Source organism: Dendrobates tinctorius, unplaced genomic scaffold (genome assembly GCF_039654945.1).
Source record: "Dendrobates tinctorius isolate UK_male_01 unplaced genomic scaffold, ASM3965494v1 ptg000028l, whole genome shotgun sequence".
NCBI classification, from domain to species: domain Eukaryota; kingdom Metazoa; phylum Chordata; class Amphibia; order Anura; family Dendrobatidae; genus Dendrobates; species Dendrobates tinctorius.
In genome coordinates, this window is record NW_027361696.1 from 3,645,803 (window position 1) to 3,668,003 (window position 22,201).

Below are 22,201 nucleotides of genomic sequence, written 5' to 3' on the forward strand. Positions count from 1 at the left end.
TCACAAACTTTTAAACCATTGGGCACTGAAGAAAAAATAATTTACATTTTTACCACCAAGATTGAGTGTTAGCCCCAAGGGAAATGGGTTAAAAAGGACACCAGAATTTGTCCCACAATATCTGCTGAATGTAGAAATACCCCAAATGTGGCTGTACAGTATTACTTTGCCATACGGAGTGACTTGGGAGGGAAAGAGCGCTATTTGCCTCCTGGAGTGCAGATTTTTCTAGACTAGTTTGTGGATTCCAAATAAAGAGCCCCTAAGTGCTAGATGAGCAGAATTCCCCCTCATGTGACCACAACTATAACCCTTTGGGAATTTATCTACAGATGTTGTGACGATTTTGACTCCATGGGTTTTTTCCAAAAACAGGCGGCAATGGATGTTGCTGAGTGAAAGTTGCAAACTGCCGTTGTAGTGAGTGACCAGTACGTTGTACTGACCAGTAAGTTATAGTCACCAGTACATTATGCCAAGCTCATGCTTCTAGAGACAAGCAACTGTAAATTAGGCAGGCTCTCATCACTACAGAAATGCCAAACATGTGGGTGCTATATGTGGTTTAAGCACACTGTGGCTCAGAAGGGAGGGGGCATTTGGGAGGGGAGAATTTGCTGAATTTCTTTTGGCGGGTGAGGAGCCATTTTGCTTTTCCAGAGCCTTTGTGCTACCAGTAACGTGGAAGCCCCCTATATTTCTATTAACAGATGACTGATATGAGTGGGGACTTGCTTTTTTTGTGGACTGAGTGGAAGCTTTTATTGGGAACATTTTATATAACGTTTGGGATCACATTTATCCATCCCTCTAGGCTGAGTACTTACTTTGGGGTTTCCATCTAAATCACTGAGTGACGTGATTCAGCTGAAACGCCCCTATCGATCCATTCACGATAGTGTGGCAGCAGAGTTACTCTGGACTCCGTCTGGCCTCTGTTCAGTGGTGTCCTTCTTTTTCAGAAGTGCACAAAACTGTGGCCAATGGCACTTTTATGCAATCCTAAAAAGACCGACACCGCCGGATCACAGGTCAGACGGCATCCACAGTGCCTCCCATCTGCCTCATTAGTGAATCTTCAGTCAGAGGTTCTGTCTGAATCAAGTATTTCAGAGATTTACATGGACACCCCGGTGTAAGAGCTCATCGCAGAGCGCAGGATAAATGTGCGCCGAGCCTTACTGCGATCTTTGGGAGGCATAATGAAAAAAATCAAGAGCATGTGAAAAATTGGATTTATTTTTTACGCCATTCCTCGTGCAGTATAAGTGATTAGGTGACTATTCTTCGGATCGGTGAGATTACAGCGATACCAGATTTATATCGTGTTTTTATGTTTGGCTGCTGTCACACACTAAAAGATGCTTTGTATTGCAAAAACTATTTTTTGCGTCACCATATTTTAAGAGCTATAATTTTTTCATATTTCGGCCAACAGAGTCATGAGGGCTTTGTTTTTTGCGGGACGAGCTGAAGTTTCTATTGGCACCATTTTCAGGCACAAGACATTTTTTGTTCGCTTTCTATTCTGATTTTTGGGAGAGAGAATGAACAAAAAACAGCAATTCAGGAATTTTTTTTTTAATTATTATCTATATACTGTTCTGCGTGTTGTAAAATTGATAAGGCAGCTTTATTCTTCAGGTCAGTACGATTACAGCGATACCTCATTTTTTTAAAATATTTTAGCGCTTTTACACAAACTATTTTATAGAAAAAATTATCAATGCATCGCTTTATTCTGAGAGCTATAACTTTTATTTTTCTGCTGATGGAGCTGTATGGCAGCTTGTTTTTTGCAGGACAAGATGACGTTTTCAATGGCACCATTTTTACTTACATCCGTCTTTTTGATCGCACTTTTTGTTCAGCTGTATGATGATAAAGCATTGATTTTTGCCTCGTTTTTTATTTATTTTTTTACGGTGTTCACTGAAGGGGTTAACTAGTGGGACAGTTTTATAGAGCGGGTCGTTACAGATGCGGTGATACCAATTATGTGAACTTTAAAAAAAAAAATTTACATAAATTTATAGGAAACTTTTTTTTTTAAATTTATTTAGGGATTTTTAAAAAAAATATTTTTATACTTTGTAAAATAGTAAAAAGAAAACAAAAAACCTTTTACATTGTCCCAGGATGGGACATTATTGTAGTACATCAGATCGCTGATGTGACACTCTGCATTGCAGAGTATCAGATCAGGATCTGCTCTCAGCAGGCGCTCACAAGCCACCTTCCCTGCAGGACCCCGTGACCATCCTGCTGCCAGGTGGGTCTCCATGGAGACCATCACGACAACGCAATCGCATAGTGCTGTTCTGATACTTCTCTATGCCGCTGTCACTACTGATAGCGGCATCAGAGGGTTTAAATGCCCACGATCGGTGCTAGCACTGATCGTGGGCGTTACTGCGGGGTGTGTCAGCTGTCACATACAGCTGACAGCCGCACGCGATCGTCACAGCGCTCAGCTTGAGGCCGTACGATCAGGGCGCCGTACTAATACTGTGGCTGGATCAAACGCACCTCCCGCAGAGCAGCACTAGTACGGCGCATGTTGCCAAGGGGCTAGCAAACCAGCATAAATACAGTGAAGTGATCAATCATTTGCTCTGTATTCCCCTTACACATATGGCACAACTCTGAGCATCCTGGAGCCATATATTGTTTCTTCTTGGCGGTTATACATCTACACTAATATTCTGCAACTTGTTTTGTCATATGGCTGAAAATCCCCAATTTCCACTAGCTGGAGCAGAGCTGTGGTTCACTGATACAGTTAATAGACAAAGCAGCAGAGTTCGTCAGGGAGGCTTGACACAGGCGATATTGGAGAAGGAAAAAGAATTCCCTGGCATGAAGCACGGAAACCTTTTCCCTGTGAAATCCGTCCCTTTCCTGGCTGGAGCCACTCCCAGCTGATCCCATTCACTCACTACCTTGTATGTAACAGAGGTGTCTTCCATGTGTTGCGATTCACGACTAACCCGGAACAGAGAGAAACCTGTACCATTTAGACCAGACAAAAAGCACCACAGCCCCGTGCGTCACAAGATTAAAAAAAAGGGTGAAATAACAATAACGACTTCTGTAAAGAGAAAACTTTAGTCCGACACAGCAAATCTATAGTCTGCAGTTCATAGACAAACCCTGCAGAAACGCCTCATTACAGCAGCAGCAAAAAGAATCCCTCAACACCAACATGAAAGAGAAATCAATTTACGAATCACTGTAGTAACACAAGTATCACATTGCGGTGGAAGGGGCTCATCTGCCGGACGTCACAGATTTGTCACTATGCAAATTCAGCCCCAGGATTCTGGATTGCTCCAACCTGCAATATTGTGTCCCATGGTATTAACTCGTTTACAAATCAATCAAGGGAAAACCACAAAACACGTACAGTGTCCAAGCCAACAAAATCATTGCTTGCATTTACCTTCATATAAGCTACTGATGCCATCAATTATAACATGGAAATCTCCAGCAACAAGGATCATGTGTGGAGAACAGAGGAGAGGCGACAATATCAGAAGAACACGAAGGAGAGATGCCAATATATGGAATACAAATTTCAAAAACTGACCGTCACATTCAAGTATAAGCATAGTGTGAACAGGTGCTTAACCTAGAGTCACCAACTCATATACATTCAAACAAAAAAGAAGCACACAGTAGCGCTATAACATGCAAACATGAAAATTGAATTGCATTACTGCATTAGAAGTATGAAAAATTGAGAAAGTTTAGCGCATAAAATGGCCAAGCTATGTGTACCTGGAAGCCACGGTAAGGCGTTTCTCGTTTTCCAGGACCCTAGCTAATGCCAATCCTCACTTAGACTGAAGTCTTCATCTGTATGGGAACCTATGTAAATGGGGGCCTGCTTTAATTAAAAACGCCTGCGGCTAACAGGTGGAGTGCTCAGTCAGAAAGTTTGAAATTTGTATTCATTTAGCCATTTTATGCGCTAAACTTTCTCAATTTTTCATACTTCTAATGCAGTAATGCAATTCAATTTTCATGTTTGCATGTTATGGCGCTACAGTGTGCTTCCTTTTTTGTTTGAGTCAATATAAGGAAAACACAAAGGAGAGATGCCAACACGAAGGAGAGATGCCAGTATCAGGAGAAAACAAAGGAAAGATGCCAATATCAGAATTAATTTGGCCACTCATGACTCCTACAGTATTGTCATCATCACCATCTGACCGACATGTTCTTCTGTTCCCACAGGTATGCATTGCTGAATTTCCAACACTTTCTCATGCTCCTGAATGCCCCATGTGAACTGCATTGTATTGTATATGGTATGCATTGCTTACCCATCTTCTTGTATCCATAATTGTACTCCATTCTTGTTATCTTTGTCACACAAGTGGTCTGTATAACCCCTTCCCTTTTATGACCTCTGCTTAACTCTGTGCATTTGGCCTGGGCAGTCACACCCCACTTTCACTCACACCTGATTGTCTTTAGCTGCACATATATTCAGAACCATGGGTCTTGCTCCAGACGTAGTCGGCTCCATCTATTTCAAAATCCATATTTCAAAAAGTACAGATTTCTAAGTACTCTGAATTAGACTAGAATTGGACTGGAATTTGACTTCAAGGTAACAGACTAAAACACCACAGCAATGTTTCACCATCTTTTTACTATAACCCCCATACTACTCTATTTGTCCCTAGCTCCTGCAATCCCTCCACCCAGTAAGGAACTTGTCATTTCCCCCTTCATCCTTCCCAACCATCTCACCTCTTCGTCACAACTGTTCCTCCACATACAATCCTTTTTCTCCAGACACACACGGCCACATCATGTCCTATCCTGCTCCCACCTTCTAGTGCTCTACTACTCCTTATTGCTGGTGATGTATCCCCAAATCCTGGCCCTCCTCAACACATCCTCTACACGTCTTCACAACCATGATAACCTCATACCCATTCATACAGCCCCCACTCCCCCAACCCCCTTACCTGGAGCCCTATGGAACGCACGCTCTGTCTACAAGAAGCTATCATTTATCCATGACCTATTTATCACCAACAAACTCTCCTTCCTTGCCATCACTGAAACCTGGCTCACTCCCTCAGACACAGCCTCTCCAGCTGCGCTTTCCTATGGCGGATTCCATCTCACTCACACCCCTCGCCCCAGCAACAAACGTGGTGGAGGAGTTGGCTTGCTCCTGTCTGATACCTGCTCTTTTACCCCAATTCCTCTGGCACCCTCCGCTACTCTTCCCTCGTTCGAGGTGCACTCCGTCCGCATCTATTCTTCCTCCAACCTCCAACTGGCTGTCATCTACCGCCCCCCAGAACTAGCCATCTCCACCTTTCTCGACCACTTCACCACCTGGCTACTCCATTTCCTTTCTGCTGACATCCCCACCATCATCATGGGCGACTTCAACATCCCCATTGACACTTCCACCCCGGCTGCCTCTAAACTTCTATCGCTCACGGCTCCCTCGGCCTCACTCAATGGTCCTCTGCGGCCACTCACAAAGATGGTCACACACTGGACCTTATCTTCACCCGTCTCTGTTCCCTCACTAATCTCGATAACTTACCCCTCCCCCTGTCTGACCACAACCTACTGATATTTTCTTCTCTCCTCTCCTACTGCGCAACCCCAGCTCCATAAACTCGCTCACCCTCGCAGGAATCTCAAACACCTCAATTTACAATCACTCTCTGAGTCCCGTCTCCCTCTCACAGACATAGCTTCCCTTCATGACACAGATGCTGCTGCCACTTTTTATAACACCACAATAACAGCAACACTTGATTCGGCTGCCCCGCTCACGCAGAGCAAAACTCGAACAATCAACAGGCAGCCCTGGCTGACCAGCCTGACCAAAGAACTGAGACGGGTTTCCAGGGCCGCTGAGCGGAGATGGAAGAGAACCCGTTCTACTGAGCAATCCAACGCATACAAGCAGTCCCTTGCCAGCTTTAAGTCCACGCGCTCTGCCGCAAAACAAACTTACTTCGCATCTCTCATATCCTCCCTGTCTCACAACCCTAAACAGCTCTTCAACACGTTCAATTCTCTACTCTGTCCCACAGCACCTCCTCCCCCTCCTCTCATTTCTGCTGAAGACTTTGCCTCCTTCTTTAAGCAGAAGATCGACACGATCAGACAAAACTTTGGCCCGCAGCCCCCAATGCCCCTCCTAGCCGCTCAGCCCTGTTCTGCAAAAGCCAGCTTCTCCACCATGACAGAAGATCAGCTCTCCACCCTTCTGTCAAGATCACACTTCACCACTTGTGCCCTCGACCCACTCCCATCTCACTTCATCCCTAACTTGGCCACAGTCTTCATCCCATCTCTAACACACCTCTTCAACCTTTCACTTACAAATGGTGTCTTTCCCTCATCCTTCAAACATGCCTCAATCACACCCATCCTCAAAAAGCCCTCCCTTGACCCATCCTCTGTGTCTAACTATCGCCCGATATCTCTTCTCCCTTTCGCCTCAAAACTTCTGGAACAGCATGTATATCTTGAACTGTCCTCCCACCTCTCCTCCTGTTCCCTCTTTGACCGGCTACAATCTGGCTTCCGACCGCTTCACTCAACTGAAACTGCCCTAACTAAAGTCACTAACAACTTGCTAACCACCAAGAGCAAGCAACACTACTCTGTCCTCATTCTCCTGGACCTGTCCTCTGCCTTCAACACTGTAGACCATTCCCTCCTGCTACAGACTCTCATCTCTTGGCATCACAGACCGAACATTTAGTGTCTCCCTCTCACACACCACCTCCTCCCCTCACCCCCTGTCTGTCGGTGGTCCTCAAGGCTCTGCCCTAGGACCCCTACTATTCTCCATCTACACCTTTGGCTTGGGACAGCTCATAGAATCCCACGGTTTACAGTACCACCTCTATGCCGATGACACGCAGATCTATCTATCTGGACCCAGCCTCGCCTCCTTACTGACTGAAATCCCACAATGTCTGTCAGCTATCTCAGCCTTCTTCTCTGCTCGCTTTCTCAAACTGAACATGGACAAAACAGAATTCATCATCATTCCCCCATCTCACTCTACCCCTCCACCAGACCTATCCATCAATGTCGATGGCTGCTCTCTTTCCCCAATACCGCACGCTCGGTGCCTTGGGGTGATCCTCGACTCTGCGCTCTCTTTCAAACCACATATCCAAGCCCTCACCTCCTCCTGCCGCCTCAAACTCAAAAATATTTCCCGGATCCGCTCATTCCTCAACCACGAAACCACAAAAACACTAGTGCATGCTCTTATCTCCCGCCTCGACTACTGCAACCTCCTACTCTCTGGCCTCCCCTCTAGCACTCTGGCTCCGCTCCAGTCCATCCTATACTCTGCTGCCCAACTAATCCACCTGTCTCCCCACTATTCCCCAGCCTCCCCCCTATGCCAGGCCCTTCACTGGCTTCCTATTGCCCAGAGGCTCCAATTCAAAACCCTAACCATGACATACAAAGCCATCCACAACCTGTCTCCTCCATACATCTGTGACATGGTCTCTAGGTACCTACCCGCACGCAACCTTCAATCATCTCAAGATCTCCTTCTCTACTCCCCCCGGGACGGGAGATGCACTATATGGAGGAACCCTGTGATGTTTAATTTGGGTGAGATCCTCCTTTTTTATTTGCCATGTGGGCAATGAATTGCTCAGCTGTGTCTGAAGAGGCATTTTGACTCTATGTTTATCCCTGAGTAGGAGGTTGTATGATAAAGAAGTTGCACCTCGATCTGCAGGGTATGCCAATATTTGAAAATGCTAATTTATTGCTGTTGCTGCTAAAATGTCTATGGTAACCCAGTTACGATGTGAAATATATACTGGGTCTGATGTGATGAATGCGTTAAACCAACATCGATAGACTGCTGAAACAATTATCCCATAAAATTGGAAGATTGGGATTTTAGGCTCCAGTGTGTATATGAGTTGTGAGAACTTTATAGGATAATAAGAGGGCCTTATACTCTCCACCACATTGTTTATGCTCCCACCTGAGTAGGATTGTTCAAAGAAACACCATTTGGAGCCGTATTGTGACTATCAGTGCTAAATACAGTGGTAGTCTTTTATGTTTGTTTGTCTTTTTGTGGAGTGCACTTTTAATAGGAAATATTCCTTTTTAAGGATTGAAATAAAGTATATTAGTTTTAATATTTCTGTTGATATTCACCAGCCCGCTGCTTATCTACATGTTTACTGTACCTGTCTATATTTCCCCTTTTCACATTCTATCGGGAGTTTTCTATGGTCGGATCATGCTCCGGTGTTTCTGGACATTAGTCCTCCTGACTCAGGGCTGCGGCAGTAGACGTGGAGATTGAACGACAATCTTTTAAAAGATAATACTTGCGTGGCCGACATCAAATCTACCATAGCAGACTTTCTACAAGACCATGCACATGATACTACTGCCACCCCTGTTAAATGGGAGGCCCTTAAATGTGTTCTTAGAGGGGTTCTCATTAAGCATGGATCTCGCTTGAAACAAATAAAAAGTAAAGAGATTATAGACTTGACAGAAAAGATATTGACGTTAGAGACGAAGCATAAGACGGACAAGGATACGGAAACGCTGACTGACCTGATTAAATACAGAGACGATCTGAAGTCCCTACTGAGTGAAAAATACCGACAGCACAGAAACCGCTTTAAAAGTATATTATACGGTCAAGCTAACAAATGCGGACGTCTGCTGGCCAGGTTCTTGCATCCAAGTAACCAGACTACATACATCTCATCTCTCCAGCAAAAAGGGGGTCGAACGACGTCAAACCCGACAGAAATTTTGGACATAATGCGGCGTTACTATCATACATTATATAATATCGGTGGAGATTGCCCCCCTCAGTCACCCTTGGATCCTCAACCACGCATAGAATCTTATATTCACGACACCGCCCTTCCCACACTGGCCACAGATTTAACTATCCCGTTAGACTCGGATTTTACGACAGAGGAGATTGTTGAAGTCATCCAAAATACCCCGGCTGGTAAAAGCCCGGGACCGGATGGGTTTTCCCCTCATTTTTATAAGATGTTTCAAGAACAACTTAGCCCTATTATGACGTGGGTGTTTAACTCTATCACAGCTGAGTCCCCGTTCACCCCACAGTCTTTAGAGGCTTTTATTACGGTGTTGCCGAAGCCGGGGAGGGACCCTAAATTAGTAACAAATTACCGCCCAATATCTCTCATCAATGTTGACGTAAAATTATACGCCAAAATTCTGGCGAATCGACTGGCTCCTCTCTTGCCCTCGGTAATACATTCAGATCAGGTGGGGTTTGTGCGGGGAAGGGAGGCGAGAGACGGCATAAGTAAGACCCTCAACCTGACTGCCTATGCTAAATCAAAATGTAAACCGTTGGTCGTACCGTCGATGGATGCGGAGAAAGCCTTTGACCGTGTGCAGTGGGGCTTCATGTTCTCGGCCCTACGACAGATGGGCCTGGGAAACCGCTTCCTGCATAGGGTTGCAGCCCTATACTCTGGCCCGTCGGCTAGGGTCAAGGTAAATGGAGCAATTTCGGACGCTATGACCATTGAAAACGGGACCAGGCAGGGGTGCCCATTGTCGCCCCTTTTATACGCGATAGTTATGGAGCACTTGGCGGTGGCGATCAGGAAGAACCCTAGTGTACACGGTCTATGGGTAGACAATATTCATTATAAGGTCTCTCTTTATGCGGACGACCTCTTACTGTATATATCCCAGCCACATATTACTCTCCCATCATTGATGGAAGAGTTCCAAAAATACGGAGCGGTCAGTAATTTTAAGATTATCTTTCAGAAAACAGAGGCCCTTAACATATCCCTAGGACAGACAGAACTTACAAGACTTATGGGAAATTTCCCCTTCCGGTGGAAGACTGGGGCCATTCAATATTTAGGCATTCAAATCCCTACCGACACGACTGACTTATATAAATTAAATTATGTGCCTTTGTTGGAATTGACTCTGAAACGGTTGAGGGAATACGGACGGAAGAACATCTCATGGTTTGGCAGGATGAATTCAATTAAAATGGACATTCTTCCTAGGTTCTTGTACCTATTTCAGGCGGTCCCGATTGTGCCGCCGAGGACATTCTTTCAGACCATTAGATCTGCGTTAATCCGATTTACCTGGCAGACATCTAAACCTCGTCTTAAATATTCTATTCTAACCGCCCCGAAATCCAGAGGTGGAGCGGGCCTCCCTGACCTGGAACTCTATCATAGAGCTTCACTACTTGCACGTCTGTTTGACTGGCAGTTCGGCCACCGCTCTAAACAATGGGTTCAATTGGAACAGACGTCTGTCGGCGTCCCACTGCGTCATCTCCCATGGATCAGACGTACTGAACAGGTCGCAAATGACTATAAGGGACCTACAGGCTTCTTGACTCGAGAGGTTCTACAGACCTGGAATCGTGTTAAATATAAAACGAAACTGATCAGCAATTTGAACCCACTGTCACCGATATTTGGTAATCCGGACTTTCCTCCAGGATGTCACAGAGACCAATTTTTAGGTTGGCATAGGAGTTCTGACTTACGACTGGGACAGATACCAGTAGACGGAAAATTTCCGACATGGGATGCCTTACGGGAAAAGTTCCCCAATAGGACGCTCTCCTGGTTGGAATATAACCAGTTGGGATCGTTTATACGGGGACGTTTGGTCGACCGTACCTCTCGTCCTCCCATGACGCGGCTGGAAGCTCTCTTACAAATGCAGGACCCTCCCTCACACCTGATTTCCTTTTTATATAAGGAACTTCACTCGGGGGACTCGGAAGGGGTTCCAAGTTACATCCGCGCATGGGAGGAGGAGATGGGTTGCAAATTTTCGACGGAAGACCTTGACAAAGCCCTTCTTTTTACACATAAAATGTCTCCGGCCGGGGGCGCTCAGGAGAAAAATTATAAGATACTGACTAGGTGGTATCTGTCTCCCGTTAGACTGAAGTCCATCTTCCCGACAGTGGATGATATATGCTGGCGCTGTACAATGGAGAGGGGCACGCTATACCATATATGGTGGCAATGCCCTGCTGTACGACCCTTCTGGGAAGGGGTGTTTCGGGCCTACCAGGCCTTCCCTCCCCACAAATTGCCATTTTGTCAATTCTCCCGGGTTCCATATCCACACAAAAGAAGAGCCTTCTCCGGTTTTGTATTACTGCAGCAAGGATGGTGATCCCACGCCACTGGCGTACGACGACAAAGCCAACTATAGCAGAGTGGTTATCAGAGTTTATAGACATCTTTCGTATGGAGGAGTTGATGGCTGAATTGGAGGGAGATAATTCCCGTTTGATTCGAACATGCCAGCCCTGGATCGTGTTCAGGGAGACGCCTGGACTACTCCGACTGATGGAAAACGCTTCTTAGAGGCCGGCTCGGAGGTCTGAAATCCATCCCCCTGTTCCCCCCCCCCCCTCCTTTTTTCCCCTCTGCCTCTCTCCCCTTTCTCTTTCTATCTATACCTCTTGTGAGTTTTCTTTCTCTTTCGGATTCCTCTCTCTCTTTGGTATTTGCAATACACCTTCACAGGTTATGGGCAAACTGTTGTTGAACACGAACCACTGTTGCTGTGATCCAGTAGGGCTTGGTGTATATCCGCGTATAAACTTGCATCTTGTACTTTTTGTCCTGTATGTTATATGTTAAATTCTTTTTCAATAAAATAGATTCAAAATATTTCCCCTTTTCACATGTAAAGCGCCATGGAATAAATGGCGCTATATAAATGCATAATAATAATAATAATAATAATAATAATAATAATAATCAGAACAACACAAAGGAGAGATGCCAATATCAGAAGATCACGAAGGATAGATGCCAATATCAGGAAACCACAAAGGAGAGATGCCAATATCAGGAAACCACAAAGGAGAGATGCCAATATCAGAAGAACATGGAGGAGATAAGCCAATATTAAAAGAACCCGATGGAGAGATGCCAATATCAGGAAAATACGTAGGAGAGAAAACCAGTATCAGGAGAATACGAAGGAGAGATGTCAATATATATCAAGTTGAGATGCCTATATGAGAACAACAAGGAGGAGAGATGCCACTATCAGGACAACATGGAGGAGAAATGCCAATATCAGGAAAACAGGAAGGAGGGATGCCAATATCAGGAGAACAAGTAGGAGAGAGACCAAAATAAGAACACGAAGAAGAGATGCCAATATCAGGAGAACACAAAGGAGAGATGACAAAAATCAGGAAAAAATGAATGAGAGATGCCAATATCCAGAAAACACGAAGGAGAGATAACAATATCAGGAGAACACAAAGGAGAAAGGCGATGATATCAGGAGAACATGGAGGAGAGACGCTGATATCAGGAGAACATGGAGGAGAGAGGCCAATATCACGAATATATAGTTAGGTCCATATATATTTGGACAGAGACATTTTTCTAATTTTTTTTTTTTTTTTCTAAAAGGAGGAAACACAGCATCTGGTGATGTGCATGAGTTCAAGACTTCAGGCAGTCATTGCCAACAAAGAGTTTTCAACCAAGTACTAGAAATGAACATTTTATTTACAATTATTTAATCTGTCCAATTACTTTTGGTCCCTTTAAAAACAGGGTGGCCCATGTTAAGGAGCTGAAACTCCTAAACCCTTCATCCAATTTTAATGTGGATACCCTCAAATGAAAGCTGAAAGTCTGAACTTCAACTGCATCTGAAGTGCTTTGTTTACAATTCATTGTGGTAATGTCTAGAACCAAAATTAGAAAAATGTTGTCTCTGTCCAAATATATATGGACCTAACTGTATGTAGGAGAGATACCAATATAAAGAGAAGACGAAAGAGAGATGACAGGTAAAGGTCAGAACTGTACGGAGGAGAGACGCCAATATCAGGAGAACACGGAGGAGAGATGCCAATATCAAGAAAACACGAAGGAGATACGCCAGTATCAGCAGAACACAAAGGAGAGAGGCGATGATATCAGGAGAACATGGAGGAGAGATGCGGATATCAGTAGCATATGAAGGAGAGAGGCCAACATCAGGAATATATGTAGGAGAGATACCAATATAAGGAGAAGATGAAGGAGAGATGCCAGAGCTCTATAGTTGACGGATCTTACAGTACAGAGCTCTATAGTGTGACCGTCCTTACAGTACAGAGCTCTAGTGTGACGACTCTTACAGCACAGAGCTCTATAGTGTCACCGCTCTTACAGTACAGAGATCCATAATGTGACCGCTCTTACAGAACAAAGCTCTATGGTGTGACCGCTCTTACAGTACAGAGATCCATAATGTGACCGCTCTTACAGTACAGAGCTCTATAGCATGACCGCTCTTACAGTACAGAGCTCTATAGTGTGAACGCCCTTACAGTACGGAGCTCTATAGTGTGACCGCTCTTACATTACAGAGATCCATAATGTGACCGCTTACAGTACAGAGCTCTATAGTGTGACCGCTCTTACAGTACAGAGCTCTATAGTGTGACTGCTCACAGCACAGGGCTCTATAGTGTGACCGCTCTTACAGCACAGGGCTCTATAGTATGACCGCTCTTACAGCACAGAGCTCTATAGTGTCACCGCTCTTACAGTACAGAGCTCCATGGTGTGACCGCTCTTACAGTACAGAGCGCTATAGCGTGACTGCTCTTACATTACAGAGATCTATAGTGTGACCGCTCTTACATTACAGAGATCTATAGTGTGACCGCTCTTACAGTACAGAGCTCTATAGTATGACCGCTCTTACAGTACAGAGCGCTATAGTGTGACCGCTCTTACAGTACAAAGCTCTATAGTGTGACCGCTCTTACAGTACAGAGCTCCATGGTGTGACCGCTCTTACAGTACATAGCCCCATGGTATGACCGCTCTTACAGTACAGAGCTCTATAGTGTGACCGTCTTTACAGTACAGAGCGCTATAGTGTGACTACTCACAGCACAGGGCTCTATAGTGTGACCGCTCTTACAGCACAGAGCTCTATAGTTTGACCGCTCTTACAGTACAGAGATCCATAATGTGACCGCTCTTACAGTACAAAGCTCTATAGTGTGACCGCTCTTACAGTACAGAGCTCTATAGTGTGACCGTGCTTACAGTACAGAGTTCCATGGTGTGACCGCTCTTACAGTATATAGCCCCATGGTATGACCGCTCTTACAGTACAGAGCTCTATAGTGTGACCGTCCTTACAGTACAGAGCACTATAGTGTGACTACTCACAGCACAGAGCTCTATAGTGTGACCGCTCTTACATTACAGAGATCTATAGTGTGACCGCTCTTACAGTACAGGGCTCCATGGTGTGACCAATCTTACAGTACAGAGCGCTATAGTGTGACCGCTCTTACAGTAGAGATCGATAATGTGACAGCTCTTACAGTACAGAGCGCTATAGTGTGACCGCTCTTACAGTAGAGATCGATAATGTGACCGCTCTTACAGTACAAAGCTCTATAGTATGACCGCTCTTACAGTACAGAGCTCTATAGTGTGACCGCTCTTACAGTACAGAGCTCTATAGTGTGACCGTCCTTACAGTACAGAGCGCTATAGTGTGACTACTCACAGCACAGGGCTCTATAGTGTGACCGCTCTTACAGCACAGAGCTCTATAGTGTGACCGCTCTTACATTACAGAGATCTATAGTGTGACCGCTCTTACAGTACAGGGCTCCATGGTGTGACCAATCTTACAGTATAGAGCGCTATAGTGCGACCGCTCTTACAGTAGAGATCGATAATGTGACCGCTCTTACAGTACAGAGCTCTATAGTATGACAGCTCTTACAGTACAGAGCTCTATAGTACGACCGCTCTTACAGTACAGAGCCCCATGGTATGACCGCTCTTAAGGCCCCGTCACACTAAGCGACTCACCAGCGATCCCGACACCGATATGAAGGTGTCAGGATCGCTGGTAAGTCGCTATGTGATCGCTGGTGAGCTGTCACACAGACAGCTTCACCAGCGATCAGCACAGCGATGTCGAGCGCCCGGCATCGCTGGCTATCGCTGTAGAAAATAGTATCAAAATAAAAAATATAGTTATTCTCACCTTCCGACGTCGCGTTCAGCCATCCCGCCTCTTTCCACGCTCCGGTCCCAGTGATCCTTTGCACGAATGACCGCGAGATGTCACGGTCTCGCGGGATAACAAAGTCTCGCGGTCATTCATGCAAAGGATCACTGGGACCGGAGCGTGGAGAGAGGCAGGATGGCTGAACGGGACATCGGAAGGTGAGAATAACTATATTTTTTATTTTTTTTATTATTTTTTTACACCTGATCGCTGGTCTCCCGCTGTCACACCAGCGGGAGACCAGCGACCAAAGAAATGTCCAGAGGTTTCTTCCAGCGATCAGCGATACCGGCAGGGGGGCCGCTCGCTGATCGCTGTCACACACAGCGATCTCGCTGGTGAGATCGCTGTTACGTCACAAAAGTTGTGACTCAGCAGCGATCTCGCTACCGAGATTGCTTAGTGAGACGGGGCCTTTACAGTACAGAGCTCTATAGTATGACCGCTCTTACAGTACAGAGCTCTATAGTATGACCGCTCTCACAGTACAGAGCTCTATAGTATGACCGCTCTTACACTACAGAGCCCCATGGTGTGACCGCTCTTACAGTACAAAGCTCTATAGTGTGACCACTCTTACAGTACAGAGCTCTATAGTATGACCGCTCTTACAGTACAGAGCGCTATAGTGTGACCGCTCTTACAGTAGATCGATAATGTGACCGCTCTTACAGTACAGAGCGCTATAGTGTGACCGCTCTTACAGTAGAGATCGATAATGTGACCGCTCTTACAGTACAAAGCTCTATAGTATGACCGCTCTTACAGTACAGAGCGCTATAGTATGACCGCTCTTACAGTACAGAGCTCCATGGTATGACCGCTCTTACAGTACAGAGCTCTATAGTATGACCGCTCTTACAGTACAGAGCCCCATGGTATGACCGCTCTTACAGTACAGAGCTCTATAGTATGACCGCTCTTACAGTACAGAGCCCCATGGTATGACCGCTCTTACAGTACAGAGCTCTATAGTATGACCGCTCTTACAGTACAGAGCGCTATAGTGTGACCGCTCTTACAGTAGATCGATAATGTGACCGCTCTTACAGTACAGAGCGCTATAGTGTGACCGCTCTTACAGTAGAGATCGATAATGTGACCGCTCTTACAGTACAAAGCTCTATAGTATGACCGCTCTTACAATACAGAGCGCTATAGTATGACCGCTCTTACAGTACAGAGCTCCATGGTATGACCGCTCTTACAGTACAGAGCTCTATAGTATGACCGCTCTTACAGTACAGAGCCCCATGGTGTGACCGCTCTTACAGTACAGAGCTCTATAGTATGACCGCTCTTACAGTACAGAGCCCCATGGTATGACCGCTCTTACAGTACAGAGCTCTATAGTATGACCGCTTACAGTACAGAGCTCCATGGTGTGACCGCTCTTACAGTACAGAGCTCTATAGTATGACCGCTCTTACAGTACAGAGCCCCATAGTATGACCGCTCTTACAGTACAGAGCCCCATGGTGTGACCGCTCTTGCAGTACAGAGCTCTATAGTGACCGCTCTTACAGTACAGAGCTCTATAGTGTGACCGCTCTTACAGTACAGAGCTCTATAGTGTGACCGCTCTTACAGTACAGAGCTCTATAGTGTGACCGCTCTTACAGTACAGAGCCCCATGGTGTAACCGCTCTTGCAGTACAGAGCTCTATAGTGTGACCGCTCTTACAGTACAGAGCTCTATAGTGTGACCGCTCTTACAGTACAGAGCTCTATAGTGTGACCGCTCTTACAGTACAGAGCTCTATAGTGTGACCGCTCTTACAGTACAGAGCTCTATAGTGTGACGCTTTTACAGTACAGAGCTCTAGAGTGAGCACAAATTACAGGAGATAGCGAGCACAAATTACAGGCGATGGCGAGCACGTGCTGCAGCTCTGTACACCAAGCACCCACCCACAGAAGGGTGACACAGAAAAATCTATGGGGATCCAGACGTGCTCCAGTGCCACGCTAGTGATGAGCGAGCGTGCTCCGGTAAGATGATATCCGAGCGTGCGCAAGTGATAATAAAGCATCTGCGTGGTGCTCTAATACAGTGTGTCCGTAAAGTCATGGTGCACTTTTGACCAGTCATTGGAAAGCAACAAAAGATGATAAAAATGTGAAATCTGCTCCAAATAAAAGAAAAACTCTCCCAGTTTCATACCTATTCAGTGCAGTTCGATGTGGGCTCCATTTGTTGCCCTACACACATCCAAACGATAGTAAAGTTCCTGCCACACACGGGTAAGATCGTCTGGTGTAACAGAGTGAATAATGTCTGTGATTCTCTGTTTTAAGTGATTAATGTCGTTGAGCCGAACACATGTTGCTTCACATAACCCCAAAAGTCTAAGGGCGTCAGAACCGGGGATCGTGGTATACTTTGATACTTTCTTGTGACTGGTCAAAAGTGCACCATGACTTCACGGACACACTGTATTATGTTTGATTCACGGCGGCCTGTTAGGCAATCCCTGCATGCGTTGAGACTTTCGAACAGCCGGGGCGACTCGTAGTATTCGAGCATGCTCAGATAACACCTTATCCACGCATGCTCGCTCATTACTAGCGCTCATGTGTCACTGGGGACAATGCAGATATATTAGGCAGCACAGTGATCGATTATCCAGGAGGGACCCCTGTGAGACGCCAGCGAATGAGCCATCCTCAGGTGTGAACTCTACCATCATGGTGACAGTCACTCCATGTTCTCTGTATGACAGACCAGCTCTTCCTTCCAGTCACACAGAATAAGTTAATCATCAGTTCTGTGTTCTTATACTGCCCCCAAATGGTCGCCAGTGAAACTGCGGCAACATGATGTCATCCAGAGCTCTGCTGACCATTTACTGCAAATTACAAGATTATTGTCCCCGATTAAATGGTCACAGAAACAAGACGCGTTTCACTATAAGTACGGCCCATCATGTACGTACATATAGAGCAAGTACAAGGGCCAGCAGGAGACCCCCCCCACACCAGACCACATGCTCCACCTCAATTGTCCCCATCTGCCTGTTCTCTAGCCTTTATGAAACTACAACTCCCAGCGTGTCCTGTTATCTGCAGCCATTGCTCCAATGGGTATCTGAGGTGTCCTGCAGCGCTGAGGGCTCTTCTGCTCTTCGGCCGGGGTAGTGGTTTCAGAGATGATTTCTGTCCTGATCCACACGCTGGAATTTCTAGTTCATCCCCAGTAATCGCCCACTAGGGCCGAATTCCCAGAGAGGGAGAGCGTACTGCGATTTGTTGGCACTTAGATCAGTTTCTTATAGAGAAGAAGCTTAAGAAAATGGAAAATCTCTTGCTCCCCAGAGGCGTCCGGGACAGCAGATCCACTATAAGCCGCCCCGTGCCATGACCTATGGAATTCAGTAGCTATGGAGCAGGGGCTCCAGGTTGCACGGCTCAGGGGCACAACCCGTCTGCACACCTAATTCATACAAGATGGCATCACACGTGCGGCCCGCGAAGGGATGAGAGCAATGTCTGATCACAGGATTAATACAGGCAGATCACCGAGGGCACGACATCCAGCACTGATCCTCACTATTATAAGAATTTTCATTGCTTACACTGCACTGTGTTGTACACCCCCATCATCGCCGACCCCAGGAGATCACAGTATACAACAACTCCCATCTTCCTCGACCCCAGGAACTCAACAATCTAATCTCTTATCACACAATGTATCACTACTTCCATCATTCCCCGTCCTCAGGAAATCATAATCTAATCCCTTATCACACAATGTATCACTACTTCCATCATTCCCCGACCCAGGAGCTCACAATCTAATCCCATATCACACAATGTATCACTACTCCCGTCATCCCCGACCCCAGGAGCTCACAATCTAATCTCCTAACCCACAGACACGGAAGCCAGTCTAACAATCCATGTGTTTTTTTTGGAGCAATGCAAATATTACTATGAAATAAAGTGGAGGATGGGAGTTTTACCTGAATGCTGCCGAAGTCGACATTCTCGTAGTGGAAGTGAGCGCACTCGGCCAGTTTCGGGAAGTGTCCCTTCGTGAAGGATATTCTGCTTGGAGGAGACATGAAAGAGGGAGAGTGAGCGACGTGTCATGCGTTCGGACAGTAACGTCCTAGAAGCTCTAAACCTTCACTCAGTGGCTTCTTAAAGAAATTATGGAACGCCGAGTTGGCACCAACAGGGGGCGCCACTGGAATGCTTTGGGCCTACATGGCAGTAATCACTGTACGCCACAGAGTTTTGGCAGATCCTTGGATTTCTGATGGAGACTTACAGTTTAAATAGCAGGAGGGCCACACTTGGGAGATGTTCACACTTTGCTTTTTGGCAGCCTTTTCTTCTGCAGGAACATCACTGCATGCATTACCTGCGTCTCTGATGTGCTTTTCATATACATTCAATTGAATGGGTAAAAAAACCCATGGATTTTTGTGATAAACTCACCGTAAAATCCTTTTCTCCGAGACGCTCATTGGGGGACACGGGTACTGTGGGTGCATGCTACTGCCACCTGGAAGCTGACACTAAGTGAAAAAAAGAGGTTAGCTCCTCCTCCGCCGTATACACCCTTGCCCCGGTTGCGGGCGGAATCAGTTTGGTGCAAAAGCAGTAGAACAACAAAATCAACCTTAATGCAGTTAACAACATGTCTAGAAAAGACCCACCCTAATAACATTCAAAAAGGTATATTAGTTAAACAAAACAGAAGCCAACTTGGCTAACAGGGTGGGTGCTGTGTCCCCCAATGAGCGTCTCGGAGAAAAGGATTTTACGGCGAGTTTATCACAAAAATCCATGCTTCTCCTTCGCCTCATTGGGGGACACAGGTACTGTGGGACGTCCTAAAGCAGTCCCTGGTTGGGAAGTTGACTCACCAATCCAAGCTGAATGCACCTCCTGTCTAAAGATGCCCACCGCTGCTTGGAGAATCCTTCTGCCCAGAATCGCATCTGACGAAGTCAGAGTATGGATATTATAGTGCCTTGCGAATGTGTGCAAGCTGAGCCAGGTTGTAGCCTTGCAAACCTGTTCCGCCGATGCCTGGTGCCGAAGCGCCCAAGAGGCGCCCACTGCCCGAGTAGAGTGCGCTGATCCCAGCTGGAACTGGTGTGCCTCTGATGCGGTAAGACTCCTGAATAGTCAAACTAATCCAACTGGCTCTGGTCGATTTTGAGGCAGCGAGTCCCTTCCTGCGCCCCTCGGGAAGCACGAACAACGTGTCAGTCTGACGGAAGGGTGCCATCCGTGACACGTACCTCCTGAGAGCTCTCACCAGGTCCAACATATGAAGAACCTTTTCCATACGGTGTACCGGTGCTGGACAAAAAGAGGGCAGGACAATATCCTCATTAATGTGAAATGAGGAAACGACCTTCAGCAGAAAAGGAGGGGCTGGTCTGAGAGCCACTATATCTTTGTGGAAGACCAGAAACGGAGCTCGGCAGGATAGAGCTGCCAGCTCTGAAACCCGCCTGATTGACGTTATTGCCACAAGATATACTACCTTCCAAGAAAGGTAGGTTAAAGAGACCTCCTGTAATGGTTCAAATGGAGCCTCCTGAAGAACACTTAGGACCATGTTAAGGTCCCAAGCGTCCAGGGGCACCCTATAAGGAGGTACCAAGTGGGAGACTCCCTGAATGAAAGTCTTTACCAGCAGATTGGTAGCAATCCTGCGCTGGGACAGAACGAATAAGGCTGATAATTGTCTCCTGAGGGCACTCGGTGCCAAGCCTGAGTCTAGACCAGACTGGAGAAAAGCCAAGTTGTTGGGAGTAGAAAATCTCAGTGGAGAACAACCATGGTTCCGACACCATGTGAAGAAAACCTTCCAGGTGCGGTGATAAATACGTGATGAGGCCGACTTCCGGGCGCTAACCATTGTAGCGACCACACTGGGGCCGAACCCAGCCTGGGTTAGAATACAGGATTCAACGGCCAAGCTGTCAAACACAGGGCCCCTGAGTTTAGGTGGTAGATCGGGCCCTGGGACAGTAGGTCTGGGTGCTCTGGCAGGCGCCAAGGAACGTTGGCGAGTAGCTGTACTAGGTCTGCGTACCGTGCCCGATGAGGCCAATCTGGGGCCAGCAGAATCACTGGCACTCCTTCCGCCTTGATCTTCTTGATGACTCTCGGAAGTAGTGGCAACGGGGGAAATAAGTATGGGAGGCGAAACTGGTTCCATGGCAGAACCAGCGCATCCACAGCAATTGCCTGCGGATCCTGGGATCGGGCAACAAACGCTGGCACCTTGGCGTTCACTCTGGAAGCTATGAGGTCTACATCCGGCGTCCCCCATCGTTGGCAGATCTGCTGGAAGATCTCGGGGGGGAAGTGACCAGATGCGAGACCCTGCCGGCTGAGAAAGTCTGCCGCCCAGTTCTCCACGCCCAGGATGTGGACTGCCGATATCGCCAAGTGGTTTCTCTCGGCCCAATGAAGCACATGCCCTACCTCGCGCATGGCTGCCCTGCTGTGGGTGCCCCCCTGATGATTTATGTAAGCCACAGCCGTGGCGCTGTCTGACTGAATCCGAATGGGCCGGCCTTCTAGAAGGTGATGAAACTGTCGCAGAGCTAGCCGAATTGCCCGTATTTCCAACAAGTTGATTGGGAGGCACAGAATTGCCTCCATTGCTGCCACCATCTTTCCTAGGATCCTCATGCAGAAGCGGATGGTATGAAGGACCGGTTGGCTCAGCTTCCGGACTCCCTACTGGAGAGCTAAGGCCTTGTACTGAGGGAGAATTACCAACCCTCGGGAAGTGTAAAAGATTATTCCTAAGAAGGCGATCCTCTGAGCAGCACAGGGGATGACTTTTTCAGATTGACCAACCATCTTAAGCGGGAAAGAGTATCTAACGTGATGCCGACACTCTCCTCGCATGCCCGAAAGGAAGGGCCTTTGACTAAGAGGTCATCTAAATAAGGAAAGACAACTATGCCCCGGGAGTGCAGGGTGGCCATGACGATTGCCATGACCTTTGTGAATACCCTGGGAGCGGTGGCCAACCTGAAAGTGTAGGCCGTTGATGGCGAATCGCAGGAACCTTTGGTGCGGGGGAAAAATGGGGAAGTGTAGGTAGGCGTCTTGGATGTCGATAGAA

General features: G+C 46.7%; 1 protein-coding gene across 12 annotated transcripts in view; it reads right to left on the reverse strand.

The window, feature by feature from the left end:
- ARHGAP32 (Rho GTPase activating protein 32) overlaps window positions 1-22,201 on the reverse strand; it is a 236,089-nt gene that overhangs the window by 63,808 nt on the left and 150,080 nt on the right. For 9 of the 12 annotated variants that reach the window (XM_073570013.1, XM_073570012.1, XM_073570007.1 and 6 more), the window contains one exon: window positions 19,059-19,146. In XM_073570013.1, coding sequence (XP_073426114.1) covers window positions 19,059-19,146 — 88 coding nt within the window. The remainder of the gene's footprint in view (window positions 1-19,058; window positions 19,147-22,201) is intronic. The other 3 variants (XM_073570006.1, XM_073570010.1, XM_073570017.1) reach the window with 1 other exon arrangement.